The 25,598-nt window shown below is 35.2% G+C and overlaps 1 protein-coding gene across 1 annotated transcript in view; it reads left to right on the top strand.

Moving 5' to 3' along the window:
- The window catches only part of DIAPH3 (diaphanous related formin 3), a 514,561-nt gene that overhangs the window by 314,989 nt on the left and 173,974 nt on the right, over nucleotides 1-25,598 (top strand). The window contains exons 24-25 of the mRNA XM_043580147.1: nucleotides 1,603-1,767; nucleotides 22,802-22,937. Coding sequence (XP_043436082.1) covers nucleotides 1,603-1,767; nucleotides 22,802-22,937 — 301 coding nt within the window. The remainder of the gene's footprint in view (nucleotides 1-1,602; nucleotides 1,768-22,801; nucleotides 22,938-25,598) is intronic.

Below are 25,598 nucleotides of genomic sequence, written 5' to 3'. Positions count from 1 at the left end.
ATTCTTATTACTGACTTTAAAAAAATATATGTATACTGGGGCACCTGGGTGGCTCAGTTGGTTGAGTGTCCGACCCTTGATTTCGGCTCAGCTCATGATGCCACACTTTGTGGGATCAAGCCCTACATCAGGCTCTGTGCAGACAGTGCAGAGCCTGGTTGGGATTTTTTTCTCTCCCTCTCTCTGCCTCTCCCCGCCTCTCCCCCCAAAAACAGATAACTAAACAAATATTTAAAAATTTAAAAATATACTAACATCTTTATTTTTTTGCATTAGTCAGAGACAATAAAATGGCTTGGATAAGCTTAATTCTGTATATTCCATTTCTTTAAATGTCCCAGTTTAAAGGAGCCATAGACAATTATGAATGATGCTCTAACAGAGTCATCTTTTCAGAATGAAGTATGGTATATCTAACTGCATTAGCAATTTGTCACACCACAAAGGAAATTCTATGGTTTGTTTAGAAAATGTTTTCTAATGCCACTGCAACATTCACACTGTTAGTCTTCTGAAAATCAGTGTGTTTTGAACTGTGTTGTCATAAATGAGAAGAGAATATTTCTGTATGTGTATGTGCCAGATCATAATTTTAGATGATGCAATGCATAAAATAAATCACTTCCTAGTTTTCCAAAGGAGAATTTAAAACATGAAGTTCTGTAATATTTGAAGTTTGTTTTTTTTTTAAATTTTTTTAACGTTTATTTATTTTTGAGACAGAGAGAGACAGAGCATGAACGGGGGAGGGTCACAGAAAGAGGGAGACACAGAATCTGAAACAGGCTCCAGGCTCTGAGCTGTCAACACAGAGCCCGACGCGGGGCTTGAACCCACGGACCGTGAGATCATGACCTGAGCTGAAGTCGGACACTCGACCAACCGAGCCACCCAGGCGCCCCTAATATTTGAAGTTTTTAATGTAACTCTTAATTTATTTTTTGATGGACTTTAGAACCACATATATAAGCCAAAATGCAATAAAAATAAAAGGGATTTACATGTACTACAAAATGCTATTCATTTCTCGAAGAATTTTGAATTATTAACGTGTTTAATCCTCACAGCAGCCCTGTGAAATGGATGATATTCTTATTCCCATTTTACAGATGAGGAAGTCCTAGCCCAGAGAGATTAAGGCATGTGCCCACAGGCAACCACCAAGTGCGGGAGCTGGAAATTGACATCGGGCATCCAGTTTAACTGCTGTGTTCAGCACCCATGTGGTTGATTTCAATATCATTGAAATTACTCAATATCAGACACTGAGCTATAATTTAAATCATATTGAATGATGTGAATAACGTACATACATACACTGGAAGTATAATTTCCATGGACTCAATTGTCAAAAAGAAATATAAAAAAAATAAATATTTAACTTTTCTGATAATTTGGCCGGAGTTAATTAGAGATTGGTGTTAAGATTTTACTGTCGTACAGGATAGATTGAGTTTTGAGAACAATGACCTGTTAGAGGTAATTTTGGCATTTCGGAGATGTGTAATAGTGACTAATAATTCAAACATTGGATTCACAGGGTATTTTTTTTTTCCTAAAACATTACTTTGTAAATTTCAGAATCCCTTAACTCTAAGATACAGCTTTGTTATCAGTGCAAAAGAACAATACGGGAAACTTTTAAAGTTACACGAAAACATGGAAACGTTATACCAGAGTGTGATGGGATACTATGCCATTGATGTGAAGAAGGTGTCTGTGGAAGACTTTTTTAATGACTTGAATAACTTCAGAACCACATTCATGGTATGTTAAAATGTTTAATTTTTTTTTTAAGAAAGTATTTGTGTCTATACATTTCATGAGTTTTTACTTTCATTTCGTTACTTTATTCCAGTATTGCTGTTGGTAATAAAACCTACCTTTCCCCATGTTGAAAGTTACCTTTAAAAATTTCAGATTTTAAATCTATTGAAAAATATGTGGTTTGTTCTCTTTTTGGCCTTCCCAATGTTAAGCTGTAATCAGAAATTTTGATTGAAAATATGACAAATTCTGAAGTTTCTCATAAAGACTCCCCTCCTGGCTGATTACAGAGCACTTTTGTAATACGTTTTTGGCTATGAATTTGTTTCTTTATACTTGAGATCAATTTGTATTTTGTGGTATAATTTTACCAAATTCCGTGAAGCTCTTATGAAGCTTCTTATTTTCCTTTTCTTTTCTTAATGCATTGTACAATAAGCTACCTGTGATTTGCCTTTGAATGGATTTTAGATTCCTAGGGTTTCCTTTAGATACTTTAATAGGGAGGTCAGGTCTTTGATGTGGAATCCTTTCATTTAGGCATTAAAAAGATCTTTTGAAAAGTATTAGCTGATTAGATGAGGAAAAAAAACCACACACATATTAAAGTGAGAAAGCATTGTTGCCTCCCTGGGGAAAATGGTGATACAATTCTGCAACAAAAAATTATGTTATTCTTAATAGATGGGTAAGTCATTTCTCTATTTCAGCAAATGTTTGTGGGGATTAAAAAGTTTCGAAGGGTAAGGAAAAAAGAAAACGCTTAAGCTTAAAGAAGTTGTTCTTTTTACTCTAAGGAAAACTTTATTGCTGAATTTATTGGACTTTGTTAAGATGAGATAGTCTTTTAATAAAAACTCAGTATTTCAGGAGCACCTGGGTGGCTCAGTCGGTTAAACGTGTGACTTTGGCTCAGGTCCTGATCTCATGGTTCGTGAGTTTGAGCCCTGTATCGGGCCCTATGCTGAGAACTCAGAGCCTGGAGCCTGCTTCATATTCTGTGTCTCCCTCTCTCTCTGCCCCTCCCCTGCTCAGGCTCTGTCTTTCTCTCTCAAAAATAAACAAACATTAAAAAATTTTTCTTTAAAACCTCAGTATTTATTTTTTTAATATGAAGTTTATTCTCAAATTGGTTTCCATACAACACCCAGTGCTCATCCCAACAGGTGCCCTCCTCAGTACCCATTACCTGCCCTCCCTCCATCCCACCCCCCATCGACACTCAGTTCTCAGTTTTTAAGAGTCTCTTATGGTTTGGCTCTCTCCCTCTCTTTTTTTTTTTTTTTTTCCCCTTCCCTTCCCCCATGGTCTCTGTTAAGTTTCTCAGGATCCACATGAAAGTGAAAACATATGGTATCTGTCTTTCTCTGTATGACTTATTTCACTTAGTATTATGCTCTCCAGTTCTATGCACATTGCTACAAAAGACCATATTTCATTCTTTCTCATTGCCAAGTAGTATTCCATTGTGTATATAAACCACAGTTTCTTTATCCATTCATCAGTTGATGGACATTTAAAGCTTCAGTATTTCAAAGGAACACTAGTCTATGGTACATATACATTTGCTCATAGCTTTAGTTTGTTCCTTCCACAAATTCAAAATGATTCTTTAGTTTTTCACTATCACAAGTAGAAGAACTGGATTTGATTGACAAATATATTTATTGTGTGCCTATATATGTGATAAATTGTACAATATGGTATTTTAACTTTAAAATATTTTATGCCTTAATGTAAGTCGCAAAGGCTCTGCAGTCTGGGAGAGCTGGGTTTGGATTCCACACTAGTTATATGACCATGAACTGACATAACCTTCCTGAGTTTCAGTTTCCATATCTGTAAATGGAAATATTAATTCCTTTCTCATAAAAGTGTTTATTATTTTTTTTTTTCAACGTTTATTTATTTTTGGGACAGAGAGAGACAGAGCATGAACGGGGGAGGGGCAGAGAGAGAGGGAGACACAGAATCGGAAACAGGCTCCAGGCTCTGAGCCATCAGCCCAGAGCCCGACGCGGGGCTCGAACTCACGGACCGCAAGATCGTGACCTGGCTGAAGTCGGACGCTTAACCGACTGCGCCACCCAGGCGCCCCTAAAAGTGTTTATTAAGCTAGCTAATATATACTAAGTATTTATCACAGTTCCTTGCACATGGTAGTCGTTTAATAAATTAGTATGCAGTGAAGGGTTAACTCAGTAGGCTTGAGGTGTTTCAAACCTGGAACCAGTCCTACACTGGTTCCTGGGAGATAACCCGTTAGCTCTTGGAATACACTGTCTCATAGGGATATTTGTCTGCTTGGGACCTTGGACCAAACTAGATGGTTTTTTCTAGAAATGTGATTTGCAGTGAGTACCTGTTTTTGTTCACCTGAAGCCCTGGGCTATACTGTTTGGTTTGTCCTCTGTAGGAGGCTAGAGGCTGAGTAGCTAAGGTGGTCCATGTGGAAGGTCCAGGCATACATGTTTTTTTTTTCCAATAAAAACTCTTGACATCAAGGAATGAGAGAGCTTTCCTAGTAGGCAATACTTCATATGTCATAATGGAACTCCTCTGGGAGAACCCTATGGTGATTTTAATCTGTGTCCTTTCACTGTAATAAACTGTAACCATGAGTACAATAGCTTTTCTGAGTTTTAAGTCCTTCCAACAAATGATCAAATGTGAGGGTGGTCTTGGGGACTCCTGACACAATTATGTTATAAAGGTATAAAATAGATATACGAAGTAATAATACCCATCATATATTGAGTATTCCATGAACCAGACATTCTTCCAGATGCCTTATGTATATTATCTCAGTCAGTCTTCATAATAATTCTCCACCTTTCACTGTTACCTTCTCTCTGAGGCAAATGAAGAAACCGAGGTACAGAGATGGAACATATCTGGCTCAATGTGTTTTAGCTACAAAATGGTGGAACTAGAATTTGTACCCATACAGGCTTCCTCCAAGAGCCTGTGTAATTAAATGCTGTGCGGTGCTCCCTCCCTTGTTTATAGCTTGTGTTCCATTTTACAAATAAGAACACTGGCACTGAAAGGGTTTAAAAAATGAAATCTAGGCCATACTGTTTTTAAGCATTCAGATTGACATTTGAATCAAGTCTAATTCAAAATCTTCCTAAGATCTAGTAGGATTAGAGGGCTTTGGGTGTTGTGGGGATAACTTGGCATTAGTGTTACTAATGGTGGAAGAGTGAGGAAGTGTTTGATTGGAGAAAGGTCCAAAAAAAGGAGGGTAATAGAGTGACAGCTGTACTTTGTGTGTATTTCAGAGTTCACATGGGTCCTAGAAGTAATTGTTGTCATATATACATATGCACACTGTCCTAAACTAACCTCCTTAGAGCTAAATATAAAAAATATATTTCATTTAAATGAGTAATTTGGAGAGGAAATAATCTTTAGGGTAAAAATAAACATAAAGGAGACTATAGAAGCAAAGTGGCTATACTAAGGTGATACAATTTGGCACACAAATTTTATTCTTTCTTCCTTTCTTTCTGGTAAATATAGTTATACTGCTTGAATTTTAGACAGTGCATATTTTAAAAGATCACATATCAATATTGGCAAAAATTTTTGACAAATGTTTTATTTTCTCAAATCCCTGATCTTTTACATTGCTATTTAATTCCTCACCATTCAACTTTGAAAATCCTACTAACTTCACTGAATCAGTGTGAAAATATTAACAACAGATGTGGAACTTTAATGGGTTGAAGGTCTGTTCTGGAAAGGTCTATTTATACAATAGGCAAAAAATATATAGCTAGATTTTCTTTTTAAGAAAATACTGGTAAGATACGTTTATATTGTGACTTCATCCACCGGTATTTAGGAATACTCCTGGTCGTGAATGAGCAAATTTTACCATTAAAGTGAAGTTCTGTTTTGTATTATATGCAAGGAGTTGGAACCACTGTCTTCATTCCATAGCTGTCCCCCTCCCTCACTATGACAGTTTTCCATGGAATGTTTTCTCTCAAGTTTAGACTGTCCTACTTATGTATGGTTACCTATGCCTGGAGCAGTCTGTCCATACTTTGCCTGGCTAAATTACTATACTCACCCTTCTGATCTCTGCTCAGACTTCGCTTCATCTTATAAAATCTGTGTCTACCTTGCATACGTTTGTTTCTCTAATGTAATTGATGGCATGTAACAAATAGCCAAATTTGTTGAGGGATAGATGTTCTCATCTACAATGGGTGCCAGGCTTTAGTAGCTAATACATATAGTGCCAGTCAAGTGCCAAGTTCTCCACTTACTCATTTAACCCTAACAATAACCAGGTGTGGTAGGCATACTGTTACTATTCCCATTTTACAGATGGGGAAACTGAGATTTAGAGAGATTGTGACTTGCCCATTGTTGACATAGCCAGCAATTGACGGAGCTGAGGGGCTAACCCAGGGAGTCTTGCACCAGCCTATGCCATATATGGCTAAACTATACTAATTCCTATTAATATAGTTTAAATTACATTTAAAAGAACTGTTAGGACTAATGTGAAAACTAACCCCTCCCCAAAATAAAAAAAAAACATGTGATTACTTTTATTTTTAATAGTAATTTAGTTTATGAGTAATTTATCCCAAAATGTTCGTATTTTAGGATTGCCCCAGAAGTTACTCTTAAGCAATTAAAGGCCGGCTCATTTTTATTCAGAGCCGATTACTATACCTTTTACCAACTCATGTCATTTCTTATCAGTGTTACCAGGATCTCATCAGTAATTGGTTTAGATACAGCTGTTTTGGTTCTTGTTTTTTTCCCACCCTTTCTGAGAGCCCTAATACAATAGCTAAAGAAGGAAAATCTGTTCCAGACTGCTGCTTCAAGCCATGTAGACCAAGGGGAAAAAGTTCTAAGATCATGGAGCTTCCTCTGTGGGGTAACTGCTCATTGTGACACCAGTTGAACTCTCCTCTTTTCTAGTTGGAGATCCTCAACTAGAAATTAATTTGTTTTTGTTTTAACAATCTACTATAGGTAAATGGTTTCTATTTAGGACTAGTAATCAATTTCCAAGAAATAGGGAGTAAGCTTACATATTGTAATTTTATTTATCTTTATTTTTTAAATTTTATTTATTTATTTTGAGAGAGAGAGTGAGCAGGAGAGGGACAGAGAGAGAGAATCCCAAGCAGGCTCCACATTGTCAGCACAGAGCCTGATGCGGGACTCAATTCCATGAACCATGAGATCATGACCTGAGCCAAAATCAAGAGTCAGGGCGCTTAACCATCTGAGCCACCCAAGTACCCCAAGCTTTATTTTTATTACTATCTTCAACAAGACAAATCCAACAACAACTGCCCCTGATTGAGTGCCTGCTTCTTGCTAGACTCTCTGCTAGATGCTGTACGCGTGTCATCTGACTTAGTCTTCCCAGCATTCTTGTGAGATACAGAATGTCACCCGTGTAGTAACTGTGGGGTAGGGAATCTCAGTATGCTTCCGAACTGGTAGGGGCTAAGATTTGAATGGAAGCCTCCCTGATTCCAAAGCCTGTACTTTTTAATATATTTCCAGCATATATCCAATATATTGCTCAGAGAGTTTGGAAGAATTGTTAAAATGTGATTTTTAAGGGCATTTTTGGTAACTTACAAGTGTAAATCAGCACAAGACATTTTTTTTTTATTTTCTCACCCCTTAATAGAATAACTTCTTGTTTACGTCAATGCATTCATGATAGGAGAATGTTTGCTGGTCTTGTTCCGTTTCAAAGCATAAAATGTTTTCTTTTAAAATTAGAGGATTATTAATGTACCACAAGGCTGGCGTGAAGGTTAAGGTGTGGAGTGGAGAGCTGGCAAGATACTCTTTTCTGTAGGAGTCATGGGAACCATAAAGTTCAAATTGGAGGTACTAGGTGGAAATGTTTGACCCTGCACTGTAGGCTAAGCAAATCACTGTCCTACCAGGCATCAAGCTTCACCAAGTGAAGTTCATGCCTTCAGGTGTGTAGTGTTGTAGAACGATAATCATCATCTTCCACTTGTGATTGATTTTGGACTCACTGTTAGATGCAACTACCAATGTGCCCATTACTCAGAGAGGTGCATGCTTCTATGGGATGAATTGAGCCCATTATGGAATTTTTGTCGGCTTTTACTGGGACACTCCATTTCCCTTTTTCTTACCTAACAGCTGTAGAATGTTCATGTTGGTCCTTTGAGTATAAACCTAATTTTCATGTGTGTCATTGGTCCCTGTGGCCTTGAAGCATAATGTATGTCCTAGCCCCACTTCCCATTCATATTTATATTAGAGAATTCTGCTCAAAGCGCCTTTACTCATCCCTGAAATACATGGTCTCTTCTTTAAAATTTTTCTTATCTTGGTGAGGCTTTCCTTTCTCCTCATTGAAAGTTCTTTTGCTTTTCTCTTTCTTTAACCAGAATTATTAGCACAGTGCAACAACACTCTTAACTCCTTAAGCAAATTTCATCTGACACCTTGTTTATTTTGCTTAACAACCTCATCTTACAGAAATACTTCTGAATGCTCCCCCCTCTTTGCTCTCCTTTGTTACTTGTTCCCTTTTAGATAACATGTGTGAAAACAATTTTCATACCAAATTATAATTATTAAGAATATGTCATTTTTCTGCTTATTTATTTGAAGTATAGTTGATACACATTGTGTCATTAGTTTCACGTGCACAACATAGTGATTCAGCACCTCTGTATATTATGCTGTGCACATTGCGAGTGTAGATACCGTCTGCCATGACACAACATCATTGACTATATTCTCTATGGTATATCTTTCATCTCCATGACTTGTTCATTCCATAACTGGAAGCCTGGATCTCTCACTCCCCTTCACCCATTTTGCCCATCCTCCCAGCCTTCTCCCCTCTGACAGCCACCAGTTTGTTCTCTGTATTTATGGGTCTCTGTCAATTTTCTGTTTTAATTATACATATGTAACTGCTATGATGAGCCTCTGAAATTAAAATTTCATATATTCCAACACAGAATTGGAGTGACTACACTTAAAGAAGTCACATTTTTTGGTTCTTGTAGCTCTTTTTCTGAGCACATTAACATTTCCTGTAGGGATTTTATTTTTTTAATTTTTTTTTTAATGTTTATTTATTTTTGAGACATAGCTCATGAACAGGGGAGGGTCAGAGAGAGAGGGGGAGACACAGAATCTGAAACAGGCTCCAGGTTGAGCTGTCAGCACAGAGCCCGACACGGGGCTTGAACTCACGAACCGTGAGATCATGACCTGAGCTGAAGTCAGACACTTAACTGACTGAGCCACCCAGGCGCCCCTCCTGTAGGGATTTTAAAGTACTGGAAAAGATTACTGGGCATCCTTCTTTATTAATAGTTTCTAAGACCCTGCATATCTGGGCACCCCACTTGGGTTAGGATTTTGAGGGCAAGGAAAAGCAATCCTTGCCTTAAAAGGGATTACTATTACACACACAAAAGGTGGGGTGGCCTCCATTAGGTCTTCCTTTCTTTTCTGTGTTCCAGTTTTGAGTATATGTGCCAAACTTTGCATTTGTTCTTTTCTTGTCCCTGAAGTCCTGTCGATTCCTCCCCTAAATTTTCTTTCCTACGTATATACCTCCCATCCGAATTGTGTAATGGCAATCATTGAGAAAGGAGTCACTCTGTTTTCTTCAAATCTTAACTTACTTATGAATTCACCCTTTGTGCTTGTTTTTAACAGTGGTATTTTGCCAGTTGTCTTATTTTGGGGAAGACAGCAATGGCTGACAGTGAAAGCTCTGGCATCAGAACACCCAGGATGATAAGACTGTGGCCAAGTTACTTAACCTTAGTGAGCCTGTTTCCTGTTAATAACAGCTTGTGTTTCTTCAGGATGTTACATTTTGAAGATCAAATGACATAATGTACATATACCCCCAAAACAAGTTAGCTATCTACAGAGAATAGAAATAATTTTCACCTCTCCCATCTCATGATAACAGAATTGATATTTTAAGGATTTCTCCCCCCTTTTTTTTAATGCTTCTATATAGACACTTTGAACTAAATAAGGAATACCTATTTTTCAATAATAGCTCTGTGTTTAGATTATTTCTACAATTCTGTTAAAGTTATGTTTGATCCATTTAAAGATCCATCATTCATGTTACTTGAAGACTTTAAGTTGATTTTTCGTTCATACAATTGAAATACACTGTGTAGTGAACAAAAATAAAATCAGTTGTAACTCATTTAATCTTGCTGCATGGATTGATCAAATATAATTTCTCTCTTCTACTGAATACTGAGACTGAAGTAGTGATTTGCCAAACAAAAATGAAATCATCCAATGAGGGGGTATTTTTAGTATACAAATATTTTTGATATGGAGGACAGCCAGAACAAAACTGATCATTTAAGTTATACAAATCTTATCCTTGTCAACTGTAAATGCCATTTCTGATAACCATTGTATGGACTAACTAGGTGATCACTAGGAATTCCAAAGCACTAAGCTTTTCCCGTGTGCTTCTTAAATCCTGTACATTGATCATGTTATCAGAGAAAAGAAGCATGTGAAAAAGTCATCTGGTTGGATGGTGAGTCAACTTGGGTAGTTATAGGAAATATCTTCTCTCCTTGCTTGTTTTGTTGAGTTTACAGCTTACAAATTGTCTTCATCGGCACCGTTGTTATTCTGAGATCATAGTTGGAGGTATAAAGCCCCAAACCTAGAAAAAAACCCAAATATTTTAGCTCTAGGATGTTTTTCTTCATATCCTTTACTATCTGATTATTTAAGGAATTAGAGCTATTCCAGGTGCTGAATATTTTAGACTTGCAACCTTGAAAATAATTATGATAGGTTCTTCTAATCTTTAATTTTTAGTCTTTTCACAGTAAAAACACAGCTAGACTAATTGACTTACATTTTCTCTTTACTGATAAGATTTATTTTTACTACACATTGCTTAGTGGGATTATTAGTGCATCTGACAGGTCTATATGATTAAATGACTGGTAATTTGTATTTCCCTTTTACATTTTAAATATTTAGTTTGCTCACTGAAGTAATATTAGCAAAAGGTAAAGACTGGATTATTCTAATAAAGTGATAAGGTCAACTATTGATGATAATGGGAAAAAATAATACATAATAATAAGTCTGTTAACCCATGTAATTGAAAATACAACATTAAATTAGGGTACCACAAGCAAAAATGAACAAAATGGCATGCTCTTTGTACATCAGATATTGGTCCTCTGCATTCTGAACAAGACAGAGTGCACACACTGTTGACTTCAATGTTTTTTTTTAAACTTTAATGTTTATTTATTTTTAATTTTTTTGTTTATTTACTTATTTATTTATGTATTTTTTAAATATGAGGTTTATTGTCAAATTGGTTTCCATACAACACCGAGTGCTCATCCCAACAGGTGCCCTCCTCAATGCCCATGTTTATGTTTTTTTTTTTTTTTTTTTGAGAGAGAGAGACAGAGACAAAGCATGAGTGGGAGAGGGGCAGAGAGAGAAGATGACACAGACTCAGAAGCAGGCTCCAGGTCCTGAGCTGTCAGCACAGAGCCCAAAAGAGAGCTCAAACCCACCAATTATGAGATCATGACCTGAACCGAAGTCAGACGCCCAACTGACTGAGCCACCCAGGTGCCCCCCATCTTAAGGCTACTTTTAATGTTATGTTTTAAACATGACCAGGTTTACATGGAATATTGTGGGGCTTTAGTTGGATGTTCTCCTTGCTTTCCTAACTAAGAGGTGATAGTAATAACTCAAAACAACAATAGTGATAGGTGATAGGCCCTATCACCAAGTCTACCTTTAAGCACTATACTTCGTGACTACCATCTTGTGCCTAGCTGTGCCTTTATTTAGCCTCACATTTGGGGGATAAAAAGAATATTTAAATTACTATATCACTTCAGAACACAAGGGGAGAAAACACACTTACTGGAAAATCAAGTTGTACTTTGGGAAACCACAGTTATGAATATTTCATATTCTCTCTCTGTTAAAGAAGTCACAGAATAGATTGAAATATCTCATTTACTTGAGGATTTTACAAAATGTTTGAAAGAATTGCAGACAAACTCATGGCATAATGATGATGGGTCAGTATTGTTAAATCCCTGATGGGCTAATACGTAATGTGTTGTTTCACCTGAGACTGATTTTTACAGAAAAGAGCAACTTGCAGCTGAACCAGTTTAATTCATCAGCACCTGCACATTCTTGGGGACATTCTCGAAGCATAGTTTCCCATTTTCCTAAGTTTCATGGTCATAAAAAGTTCAACTAATAACACCACCTTTTTGAATGTTAAGATGATGAATTGTTTGTGCCCGTATACCGTATATTATGCTCTCCTATTCTCATTGAAGGCATTTTTTTCATTGAATTTGATAATACCAGAGAATTTAATTTTTACTATCATTCTAGAGTCCCTTATAAAGCATCTACCCTATAATTACTGCAAATAGGGATTTCTAAGAATAATTTTCCACAAGGTAATTCTAATCCATTGTTTATCTTTTGCATGTTGGGGGGAACTTTTGTATTCAGTTACAAAAGCAAGTCTTGATGGAAAAAAAACGGGGGGATGCCTGGGTGGCTCAGTTGGTTAGGTGACCGACTTCAACTCAGGTCATGATCTCATGGTTTGTGGGATCGAGCCCCATGTCTGTCTGTCAGCATAGAGCCTGGAGCCTGCTTCAAATCCTGTGTCTCCCTCTCTCTTTGCCCCTCCCCCGCTCATGCTCTGTCTTTCTCTCTCTGAAAATAAACATAAGGAACAAAGAAAGAAAGAAAGAAAGAAAGAAAGAAAGAAAGAAAGAAAGAAAGAAAGAAAGAAAGAAAGAAAGAAAGAAAGAAAAGAAAGAAAGAAAAGAAAGAAAGACTTGATAGAAAACGAACAAGTAGATCACATACTTTGTATTCTTAAAGACGTTTGTGTCTGGTAATTCTAAGAAAAAATAATTTTCTTTCGTGTTTCAATACAGGAATAGTACAGGAATACATTTTTAAGGTTTTCTTAGTTAAAATATTTTCCATTTCTTCCTGAAAATGGAGTCATCAGGAATTTCTAGAAAGCTTCATTTAGTATGTTTGAACATTGCCTCTTAAAATTGAGTAAACTCCTATTAAAAAAAGCATTTAGTGGGAACATGGTGGACTCCTAAGTAGTTGTTTATTTTGAGAAAATTAGCCTGTGTTTTCATAGTACCTGATACCTGTATCCCTCTGGAAAGCATGCAGATTTAAATCTGGTTTTCTAATCTTATGTTAGGAATCTGAGACAAAAATAAAATACTTAGGAAGAAAAGATTTTTGAGTTCAGTGAAAACTGAAGAGATCCCTGGTTTGCATAGTTTAAATATTCATCAATGTTGAAAGAAATATAACTCTGAATAAGAAGACATTTATAATCTTTTCAACTTTCTTATATAATAAAATCTCCAGTAGTTTTTGGAGTTACAAAAATATATAGAATATTATCATAGGTTGAAAATGTTGAGTTGGGTAGATAAAACTATTTAAATGAGCTGAGAGTTAGAAACGGAGATGAGGTATGATCAAAAAGTTGGGATCTGTGGAAGTCCACTTATATTCTTATGTTACAATTTTTCTCTTATAAGTTTTTAAGTATTTCAAGAAACAGTATATAATAGACTATTAAGCTGGAAGGAGGCAATGTGCACGTTGGTTTTTTAAATTTTGCTTTTGAGGAAAGCAAATTTTGTGTCATTGGGCAAGTTTTGAAGTTAATTTACCAAGACTATCTTAATTTGAAATGCAAGCAATTCTTGGGGGGGGGGGGGGCGGGAAACAGGAAACTAAATTCTCTTTTTCAGAATAAAAGCTCATAAAGTATATTAGATTTAGAAGTATTAAAACTTGTCTATATATATATATGAAAATAAATTTTTAGTGGTAAATAACTAGACTTGAGATCAAGAGTATATCTTGCCTCCCATATTTAATTCACCTCTGTAACTTCCCTGCCAAGTAATCCAGCTGCATTGGGTACATGCTTTGGAGGAACTTCCTGTCGAGTCAGTGTACAGTCATATTCCAACATCTCTGAATGGAAAACTATATTCTCATAGGTACTATGAGGATTGACACTTCCTCATATATATAGAAGCATATATGATCATTGCAAGCTAGAAAGTGGCTCTTCCTTGATTTGTTCCCAAATAAATAATTAGTGGGGCATTTCATTAATGACATATAACGGAAATAATATAAATTAGTAATATTACTAATATTATTGATAATTGCTGTTTTACATAGATTTTACTGTATGCCAGGCATTTTATTTAATTCTTACAATATCACTATAAAGTAGGTATTATTTTGCCCATTTTACAAAGAGGAAACTGAGACACAAGTTACATAGCTATTTAGTGCCAGATGGAGATTCAGACAAAGACAATAAGACTTTAGATTTCCTTCTAACCTTTACACTGCCTTTCTAATAAGTAATAATAAACTCATTTTTAAATTATTTCTGAAAGTAGTGAAATGTCATATTTATTATATTTTTTATGATATTCTTGATTGTCCATTCAACAAACTTATTTGAGTGAGCACCCAGGATTTTATATGGCTGTTCCTTGTTAAATTGTTTACCTTTGGATCCTAAAACACGTAAGTATGTTACCCAGAAAAATATATAGTCTATCATAATTGACACATTATATAAAAATATTTAAGAAATAAAGATGTGTTGGTCAGCCTCCTATAAGAATACACTTTTGAGAATTTTCTCACATAATAGAGACTCTCAAAGATCAATCCCACCACAACACAACAAACTATTTTAAAATATGGCTGTCTTGTGAGAAAGTTGGGGAAGTCTTCAAGGAGAAAGGGTTATTTTTCATGAACATCTCTCTGTTGAAGGATCCTCCAAAGCAGGGATTGGCTGTTTAGTGGGCCATATAGTAAATATATGCAAGCTAAATGTTAATAACTACTCAGTTCTTCAGTAGCAGTGCAAAAGCAGTCATAGGCAGTATGTAAGTGAGTGGGTGTGGCTATGTCTGATATAACTATTTACAATTGCTGCCAGCCCAAGATTATAGTTTTCTGACATCAGCTCTACAGGATGTATTTAAAGAAGCAACATTTTCTTTTTCTTCAGAAAGAATTGAGAGACAAGAAGGCATACTTACCATTAAACTAAATATAAAAAACGTATACAATAAAATAATGTCTAACTTGTTTTGTAGAAAAGGGAGGTATAGAGCTTAACTACTGGACAACGTTGTTAAATAAATTGAATGAGGTGTTTGGAGTTCAGGTGTTTTATCTTTCTGTATTGTTCAAAGGAGAGGAAAGGAGATAAAACTATCAGTGAACGTTAGGCCTTGTTAAATTAATTTGTGTGATAAAATTACCAAGATAACCAGTAAAAGGATTGATGTTCCAGCATAGATTCAAAACCATAGGGGGAGAAATGAACCAAGAAAGATATACATTCATACATACATACATACATACATACATAAGTGGCATAGATAAAGGAGGACCAATAAAACGAATAATATAAGGTGGTGGAAACAAGTATTTCATAAGTCACGATAAAAATTTTAAAGACTAAGATTGGATAAACAATGTAGCCTTGTGCTGTTTGAGACCTCCTATAACCCAAATACATGGAAAGGTTTAAAGTAACAGAACAGGTAATGAAATGCAATATTAATCAAAAGAAAGAGGGAAACTATGGTGGTAACAGATAAAATAGACTTAAAGACAAGGGAATATTCATGCTGATAGAAAGCTTAATTCTTCAGAAAGGTACAAGTCAAAAATTTTCATGTGAATGATAACATGGCACCAAAACAAACATATAAAAATGTATAACTTCTAGAATAAGTTGATAGAGTTAGCATTATATTTGGATCTTCAACAAAGTTCTCTAATTGATCATTAAAGATACGGGAGCTTTAAACAATTCAATTAACACAGTTGATTCAATGTAATATATAGAGAACCCAACTCAACAATTAGAGTACACCTCTCAACCATAAGTGGCACTTTTATCAAAGTAATCACATACTAGAGACCGTGAAATCTTGATGTATTTCTAAGGTGCAGCTTCGTTCATTAACTACAATAGTATGAAATTAGTGATGAAATTTTTAAAAGGATGAAATTTTAAAATCTCTGTTTTGCAAATTCTAAAATCACATGAAATAACTCATGTGTCAAGAAGGAAATCCTAGAGTAAAATTAGACCTGAAGAATTTATGTAACACAGCAAAATAGTGGTATAAAGAAATTTATACTCTAAGTGTTTATGTTAAAAAATCAGAATGACTGAAAATTAAACATCCGACTTCAGAAGTTAAAAAGGAATTGTATAATCCTAGAAAAAATAGGAAAATAAAGGAATGAAAGAAAAAATGACTTAGAGAATTTTTGAAAAGCTAAACCATGATTATTTTGAAAAGACAATTAGATACGTTTCTGAAAAGGTTAATGAGGAAAAAATATTAAAGACGTAATAAGGAATATAATTATACATACAGATACATACAAATATACAACCTATCAACTGGATAGGTTGATGATGCAGATAAGTTTCTAGAAAAATTATAACATAATTGAAACTCACTTTGAAAGAAAATCGAAGCTTGAATAAGTCTATAACTAATTTTTAATTTAATGACTTATTTAGAATCTTATAAGTTATAAGTCTATAACTTAATTTTAATTTAATGACTTGGCCCAGAAAGTTTTACATATGAGTTTTACCAAATTTAATGAAATGATTATTCTAAACTGATAGGATACTGGTGTGTGTGTGTGTGTGTGTGTATATATATATACACACACACACACACACACACATATATATATATATATACACACACACTATATACTTATATATATATATGTAAGTATATATATACCTATACACATATATATATATATATATAAGTATATATATACCTATACACATATATATATACACACAAAGTCATATAATAAGTTAGGATATATAATATATATATCCTAAGTCAATGGAGAGCCCCATCATGTTTGTTAACAGAAAGAGTCAATATCATAAAGATCCCAATTTAATCTAAATCTGCAGAATCAGAGCAATTCTGTTCACAATCCTAATAGACCTTTCCAAAAACTTCAGTAAGTTTGTTCTGAAAACTAGATGGCTGAGTAAAGGCCCAGAAAGAGTAAAGACAATTCTAAAGAAGGAAAATCAGATATGAGCTATAATAAGACAGAGTGTTACTGATTCAGACATGGATATATTGACCAAACAGACTAAAGCAGCCCCCAAACATCAACACATATATGGTCACTTGAAATACAGAAGAATGGGCTTTGCTGATCAGTGGGCAAAGGGTAGGCTAGTTGTGAAATGTTACAGTTCAACTCATTTTCAATAGAAAAGAGTAAATAGGATCCCTACCTCATACTACTCGAAAACATTGATTCCAGATAAAGTAGGTACTAAAATGTGAATAGCATTGTTAAAGCTTAAAAAGAAAGCATAGAAGATTATCTTTGTCTTTGAAGTAGAGAAGGATTTCTTTTTTTTTTTTTTAATTTTTTTTAATGTTTATTTGAGAGAGAGAAACAGACAGAGTGTGAGTGGGAGAGGGGGCAGAGAGAGAGGGAGACACAGAACCAGAAGCAGGCTCCAGGCTCTGAGCTGTCAGCACAGAGCCCTATAAGGGGCATGAACTCACGAACCATGAGATCATGACCTGAGCCGAAGTCGGACACTTAACAGATTGAGCCACCCAGGCATCCCAATTTCTTAAAAAAAAATACCTTTTACTACATTTAACAACTTCTCTTTACTGAAAGACAACATAGGTAAATGAAGTATGATGACAGTTAAAATCTAAAATATAAAACAAACAAAAGATTCGTATTCAGAATATTTTAAAGAACTGCAAATTAAGAAACTGATAAACAGCCTAACAAAAAAGTGGGTAAAAGATCCGAAAGGCATTTCACAGAGTAGGAAATCGAAATGTTTTATAAACATGTGAGAAGCAACTTGAACTAATTAGTAACCATAGAAATACAAGTTAAAAGCACGATGGGATACCATTATAAGCTGCCAAGTAGAAGACTGATGATAACAATTTGGTTAGTATCTAGGCTATGATTATGCACTAATGGTGGCTGTATCTTTTGGCACACTGTGGAAGCTCTTTGACACCATCTAGTAAGCTTGATGATGAACTTCTCCTCTTATTATCAACTCCACTTCTACCCAAGAGAGCAGTGGGTTTCCAACTATTTTGGTCATAACCCACATTGTCAAATGATATTTTATAAGTGGACCCAGCACTCTTTTAGAACAAAAACAAAGCGTCAACAAAGAATATCCTTACTGTTTGTGTTACGTTCTAAGATGTCCTGTTCTCTTCTGCTTAAAGACACTGTCAACAGTTTCTGAAAAGGTTTAAGAACCAAGTAATGGGATCTGCCATAAAAAAACTCATACACATATGCACAGGGAGATGTGAGCAAAAATGTATCTGCCTCGTTTGTCATAGTCAAAAATCCAAAGCAATTCAAATCCCACTGATAAGTGAGTCAGTAGGGAGATGACTTCATATTATAAGCAGTGAAAATGAGGTGCGGTTTATACATAAAAATGTGAATGAATCTTAGAAATATAATGTTGAGTAGAAAAATCAAGTCACAGAAGTTTATAATAAAGATGATGGAATTTGTTTATAAACTCAAAGATAATGTTTATGAGAATAGCCACAACTTAGGAAGGATTACACTCTGCCAGACTGTTCTAAATTCAACACACGTGTGCACATTCATTGAAATTCACTGGCTTTGGGTCATTTTGGTTTCTCTGAGACAAAATGTATGATGCTATAATGTATATTTAAACTAGTTGTGGCAAAGTTCTTGTTGTTACATTTGCTATGCAGAAAACATAAATTATAGGTAGGAAATAATCGTGAACTCATTTTCTTTCAGAATATACACACACATATGCACATATATTTGACATATCTATATGTTTTTATACACATAGTTATTAACATACCTGTGTATTTTTATGTAGATAGTTTAGAGTTTGCTGTTACCATAAAATACATGTGAGCCTTAGGAACTCAGGTAAATTATTGATTATGCCTTTGAATTGAACAGTCAAAATGTGACTGAAGTTTTAAAACCCTCTGTGGTCATTGCTGTAGACTGGTAAGCCCATAGATCTTTCAGACGGGAGCATGTACCGGGCTCTATCTAGGACGATCTGCAAGCACCTAAAGAAAGTTTTTGGCATTGCATAGCTGAAAGTAGTTGGTGGCAGTGCAATTAACTTGCCAGTTTACTAAATAAAAAGCTGCATTAAGAATAAGGTGAATATAGGGGCGCCTGGGTGGCGCAGTCGGTTAAGCGTCCGACTTCAGCCAGGTCACCATCTCGCGGTCCGTGAGTTCGAGCCCCGCGTCAGGCTCTGGGCTGATGGCTCAGAGCCTGGAGCCTGTTTCCGATTCTGTGTCTCCCTCTCTCTCTGCCCCTCCCCCGTTCATGCTCTGTCTCTCTCTGTCCCAAAAATAAATAAACGTTGAAAAAAAAATTGAAAAAAAAAATAAAAAAAAAAATAAGGTGAATATAGCATAATATATGTAAACTTATCAAATAACTAAGTTGTACACCTGAAACTAATGTAACACTGTGTCAACTATACTAAAAACATACATACATACATACATACATACATACATACATAAATAAGATGATTGGGGTGCCTGGGTGGCTCAGTCGGTTGAGCGTCGCCTCAGGTCATGATCTTGCAGCTTGTAAGTTCGAGCCCCATGTTGGGCTCTGTAATGACAGCTCGGAGCCTGGAGCCTGCTTCGGATTCTGTGTCTCCCTCTCTCTCTGCCCCTAACCCACTCGCATTCTATCTCTGTCTCTCTCAAAAATAAATAAACATTAAGAAAATAAAATAAGATGATTAAACAAATCAATGTCTTAGAGCTAACCATCTTTATGTATACCTCTTCTCTAATTTTGCTTTCTAGTTTGGAATGTAGAATTGACGTAACTAAGAGGCAATTGTATCTAGAATAATGTGGTTCTCTAACTGTTCATCTTTTCCGTTTTTGGCTACTTTTGCTTCTCAACATTTAGAATAAAGAAAATTCCAAATTACTGTTTGAACTGGGATATTAGTTTCAGACTAAATACCTATTTCTGTGCTGTCTGTTGGTATTTTTCCTGCTAAAATTCTTCTAATAGTTATAATGTCGGAAGAAGATATGCTTTAAATGAGATTGGCTTTTAAATGAAAATCAATAGTGTATTTTCCATAAAGTAAAATAACTTTAAGAATTACTTCAGACCTTATTTCTAAATGTAAACATTATTTTATAGGTCCTAGGAAGTAATTTTGACTTTTTACTGCCCAATGGAATACTAAAAGGGTGTGGCAGTTATGTCTGCTAATAAGTTGTCTTTTAAATGTGCTCATTGAAATGCATCCAGTCATTAAAGCAGAAAATTTACATCAGAAAATTTTGTACTTTAAGTTTCACAAATAAGCTACATGATATTTTTTTTTATCTATTGCAGGTTCCTCTTATTTATTTCCCTCAAGCAAGAAATACAGTTTTGACACTTGAATATTTGCTTGTTTTTTTCTCCACCACAATCCGGTCTTTCTACTCAATCTTTGTTACATATACAAACGTGGGTACCCATGTGTGCGCATGTACACACATGGATGTGTATACATGTTCGTCTTTGAAAACACACTTCTTTTCTACTTTTATGTAGCCTTCTCCTACCTTCCTTATGTCAATTCTTATGGTGGCTATTGTCGTATACTTTGTGCCTAACATATGCTCCCGTAATATGAAGCAGCATGGTGGAAAGAACATAGACTACCCCTAGCTTTCAAGTCTTGCCTCTGCCTCTTACAGAAATCATTGTAGTGAACAACTATTTAACCAGCCAGTGCCAAGTGGAAAATGCAGAATCCATTCTGAGGATTGGAGGGATTGCATAGGAAAGCACCTATTACTGCAGCTGCTATTTCATAGCTTAGCAGTAATAGTATTAATATATGTCATGAACTGTGAGGAGTAGGAGAATTTACCTTGTTAGCCTGCCATTGTTTCATGGACGTTGGCAGAAAACACAAGACTATAGAGTCACAGAATTTATTATAGCAACAGCCATAGTAAACAGTTCTTTGTTCATTCCTGAGTCTAAATTCCCACAGGGAAATGTGAAGAAGGCCAGATTTAATACCTACATACACAGTGGTTTGTATTACTGGAGGAAAATCTTGAACTTGGGAAACCCAATCTTTTTTAAGAGCTAATAAGACTGCCCAACCTTTGCCTCAGTTTACACACTAGACAGTGAACAAATCCATTTGCTTAAGAGGGAGATCCTACTTTTTGGAACAAAGGTGGTTGGTTAGCACTTGTATCTTAGAGTGCTTAGTCTTGCATTCTCTTACTTGAAAATTTCCAGTTGTTTTCTGGTTCCCTTAAAAGAAAGTCCAACCTTCCCTATGTTAGCCTAGAAGACTCTAAATGATCTGGCACAGCTCCTGACCTCATCTTATACCACCATACTGGCCTTCTGTCTCTCAAACCCACCAACAGCCTTTGTGTTTGATCTCCCCCAGATCATCACCTAGCTAGCTTCTTGATATTGAAGTTTCAGCATCAGTGAAATCAGTGAGTGGGGTCTTATCTGATATAGGCCTTATCTATACCACTTAATATGAAGTAACTCCCCCCCCCAAGCCTTCTATCACATCACTCTTTTTTTTCATGATACAATTTTTTCAAAAGTTTCATATTATTTTCTGTCTTTGCTCCCTGTACCACCCTATCACACAGAATATAGAACTTGTTTTAGAATTGTGTATGTGCATATGCATGTATATTATAAATCATATATATATATGTGTGTGTGTGTGTGTGTGTGTGTGTGTGTGTATGTACACACACACATATATGTCAAATGCTTGGAATAATACCACTTACCACTCAGTGTCTCAGTATTTCTTGAATGAAGGGCTAGATGTATGAATTAATATTGCCTCAAGGATTTTTGTTTTCTCTTTTCCCATGTGCTTTTCATTGTTTTGGTCGATAATTTTAAATTTTGCTATTTGATTTCTAGTGAAGAACTTGCGCTGTCTCTAGGGTTTACAAAAACAAGGCTATGACAGTAGAAAACTGAAAGTTTCCTCCCAAATAAAAAAAGCCACCTACTTGTTAAAGTTTTGTTGCGCACTTTCTATTTAATACCATTAGTGATAAACTAGCAATTAGATAGCTTGTTTGAATTCATTGGTACTGAGAACATAGGAGATTGTAGCATGAGCTATGCTGTTGGCACATAAAAAATCCTTGTTTACCTCTTAATTCCCACTAATGACACATGAGAGGTGTTTCTTGATTTGTATAAAACTTAGAAAGTAAGGAATTAAATCACATACCTATTGAGATCCCATAATTGTGACTTGGTGACTTTGATGAGAAGTCAGAGGTCTGACTTTGAAACGCCAAATATTCCTCTAGTCATCCTATGACACTTGTCTTTATCTGAGAGGAAATCATTAAATGATTGATTGTTATATGAAACAGTCCTTGCAAACTTTTAGCTCTTTTCTATCATTTTTCCAATTGCTTTTTTTGTACTCAATATTTTACCTAGCAGAGGATGTATGGAAGACTCAAATACATTTGCTAGACCCTCTTGGAAATATATATAGGGAAACAGTTTTGATTTGTCAATTAAGTGCTTTTTTTATTTTTAGTTTCGTCTCCCTTCTCTTAGTTGATTCTACTAAGATGCAGGTGCTTTAAACATAAGTTGTATTTATAGATCCATATTTAGCAAGGGTTCATGTGCTAATCTTTTAAAAGACTGTTACTAATATTAGAAGTAGCCATTATCTAAAAGATATTTAATCACAGCTCTACAGATTAATAATTTTCCATTCTCTTTGTGAAATCACTGTGGTTAAAATTGATCATTTTTCAAAATTTGTTTGTAACAGCAAGCAAGAAAGGAGAACGTCAAAAAAAGAGAAGCAGAGGAAAGGGAAAAACGTGCCCAAATAGCCAAAGAATTAGCAGAGAAAGAAAGACTTGAACGCCAACAAAAGAAAAAGCGCTTGTTAGAAATGAAGACTGGTGAGTACTGTCAAATTTGCAATTTGTACCTTTATTAGCAGTTTAATAAACTTCAGTGAAAAAAGAAGATACGGTCACTTATTTGTATAGTTAAAATGTAGAGCATTTTTTTTTTTAAATAATGGGCTTTCCTCCTTTAGTTTACTTGTTAGTAACAAGTAATGCTTTTATTCTAACTGGTCATTGGTCATAGGTGATATTGGTCCTCTGGTCTACTCTTGTAGTTCCAGAGTATTCCCACTCTCTTGACTGCTACATCAATAACGAATCTGTAATAATTTATGGCAACCAATAAATTAACAACTATAGAAAAGGGGTCAATTCTATTGGACAAGTAACTAGTATTTTTTCAACAAGATACTCTAAGGGAGGGAAAAAGTGATGAAGGGAAAATGTATTGATTTAAAAGAGTCTTAAGAGATTTATCAATCAGTTGTCATAAATGAAACTTACATATATTCTAATCCAAAAAAATGTAGACAAAGGGAGTCTGAAAAGTTTGAATATTATGTTTCCCCTGTAGACAGGACAATGTTGTTGTGAATATATTTTAAAGTATGTTGTAGAGGCTTATACTGAAATTTTATAAACAAAAATATGTCTGAGATTTCAATCAAAATACTGTAGCATGACTGGGGAATTAAGTGGATATTTGTAGATGAAGTTTGTAGAGGGGAATTTGTAGATGAAACAAGATTGGTGATAAATAGTAATTGCCAAAGTTGGGTGATGGGTGCTTAACGGGAAGGGTGTGTTCACTGTCTCATTTGCTCTACATTTGTATATTTTGAAATTTTCTTTAGTAAAAACTCTTGGAAAAAAATTAAAAATAGAAAAGTAACAGCTTTACAGTTTTACACATATATATTTACATATATATATATATGTGTATATATATATATGTATATATTCCAAAGCTGAAAGATACAATGAACTGAGGTTCCTCGGTGGCTCAGTTGGTTAAGCGTCTGACTCTTGATATTGGCTCAGCTCATGATCTCATGGTCACAGGATCCAGCTCCGTGTTGGGTCCGCACTGGGCATGGAACCTACTTGAGCTTCTCACTGCCTCTCCCTCTACCCCTCCCCTGCTTGCTCTCATGTGCACAGGTGCACTCTCTCTCTTAAAATAAATAGATAGATAGAGAGATAAAGATACCACTAACTTAGAAGCAAAAGAATTAAGGAAATTGTAGTTACATTTTCACTCCCTCAAACTTTTGGCTCTTCCACCTCTAAGCCACTAAGGATTGCAGAAGGCTTTAATTAAAATCCATCACCTTCACTGCTAAATTACCATAGTTTACAACTCAGGGCTGCAAATTCACCTAAAGTTTCCCCAGGGGTAGACAGAGATGCCTTTTTGCCTTTTTTGCTTTCACTTTTACAGACATATTTTACCTTTAATAAAGCAAACTGAGTACCTTAATGTATCACACATGTTTCTTCCAGGAGAAAAAAATAATCGTAAGCACAATTTCTTGTTTAGAAGAGTACGCTTGAAATTCAGGAAGTATTCTCAAAAATTTTTAACTAAAATGGAGATCAGAAAGGTTTAACATTGATTTTAAGAATATGCTTCTGGAAATCATTTTAAAATAATTGAATACTACCTAATTTACCAGACATTCTGGTATTCGAACACTGGCTCATTTAGTATTGGCCAGAGTCATTTAAATGACTTATATGATGGCAAATTGGCTGTACTGTTTGTGAATTTTGCCCAGACCCCCTGGTCTATCATACTGAGCCTCTCAGCAATTCTCTATTCTATCAATCTGGAAAGTTAAAACCTGATAGGAAGCAAAAATTTTAAGAATATGTTAGATCCAATGTAATCTCAATAATGTTTTCATTCAAATTTACATTTTTCCTGAAGGCATTTCATTTTTAAGAATAGCTAAGTTTATTTTATTTTTCCAACTTAAAAAATAATACTTTTGTGTTACAGAAAACACTTAAAAAGTGGTTGACCAAAAGATCATTATCGATAATCCTCCTATCCAAAAAAATCACTTTTAATATTTTGGCACATTTTTCTTTCAGTTTTAAAATTTTCTACCTTTTAAAAACAGTTATATGATAGAGTAAATATGTTGTTTAGCATCTCACTGAACTTTCTCAATGTTTCCTGTTATTCTTGTGATTCTTAATCTGTAATTTGTAATACCTGGATATGCCATATCTAATTTATTTTGCATTAGTCAGTAATGAGGTCATAGAACAATAATTATTTCTATCTTTTCAATGTTATACATTTATGTATAAATGATTGACAAATATTCATAATTATTAGGATATAGAATAGAAAAGGATAGTTTTAAGACTTTTTGATGCATGTTGCCAAATTGATTTCTGAAAGTATATTCTAATTTCACCAACTTTTAAAGCTGTTAGTTTATTGGGCGCCTGGGTGGCGCAGTCGGTTAAGCGTCCGACTTCAGCCAGGTCACGATCTCGCGGTCCGTGAGTTCGAGCCCCGCGTCAGGCTCAGGGCTAATGGCTCAGAGCCTGGAGCCTGTTTCTGATTCTGTGTCTCCCTCTCTCTCTGCCCCTCCCCCGTTCATGCTCTGCCTCTCTCTGTCCCAAAAATAAATAAACGTTGAAAAAAAAAATTAAAAAAAAATAAAGCTGTTAGTTTATGAATATTCTTCGGTTGAA

The sequence above is a fragment of the Prionailurus bengalensis genome, chromosome A1 (assembly GCF_016509475.1).
Source record: "Prionailurus bengalensis isolate Pbe53 chromosome A1, Fcat_Pben_1.1_paternal_pri, whole genome shotgun sequence".
NCBI lineage: Eukaryota > Metazoa > Chordata > Mammalia > Carnivora > Felidae > Prionailurus > Prionailurus bengalensis.
The sequence above is the reverse complement of the archived record's forward strand: the minus strand, read 5'-3'. Positions and strand labels throughout refer to the sequence as shown.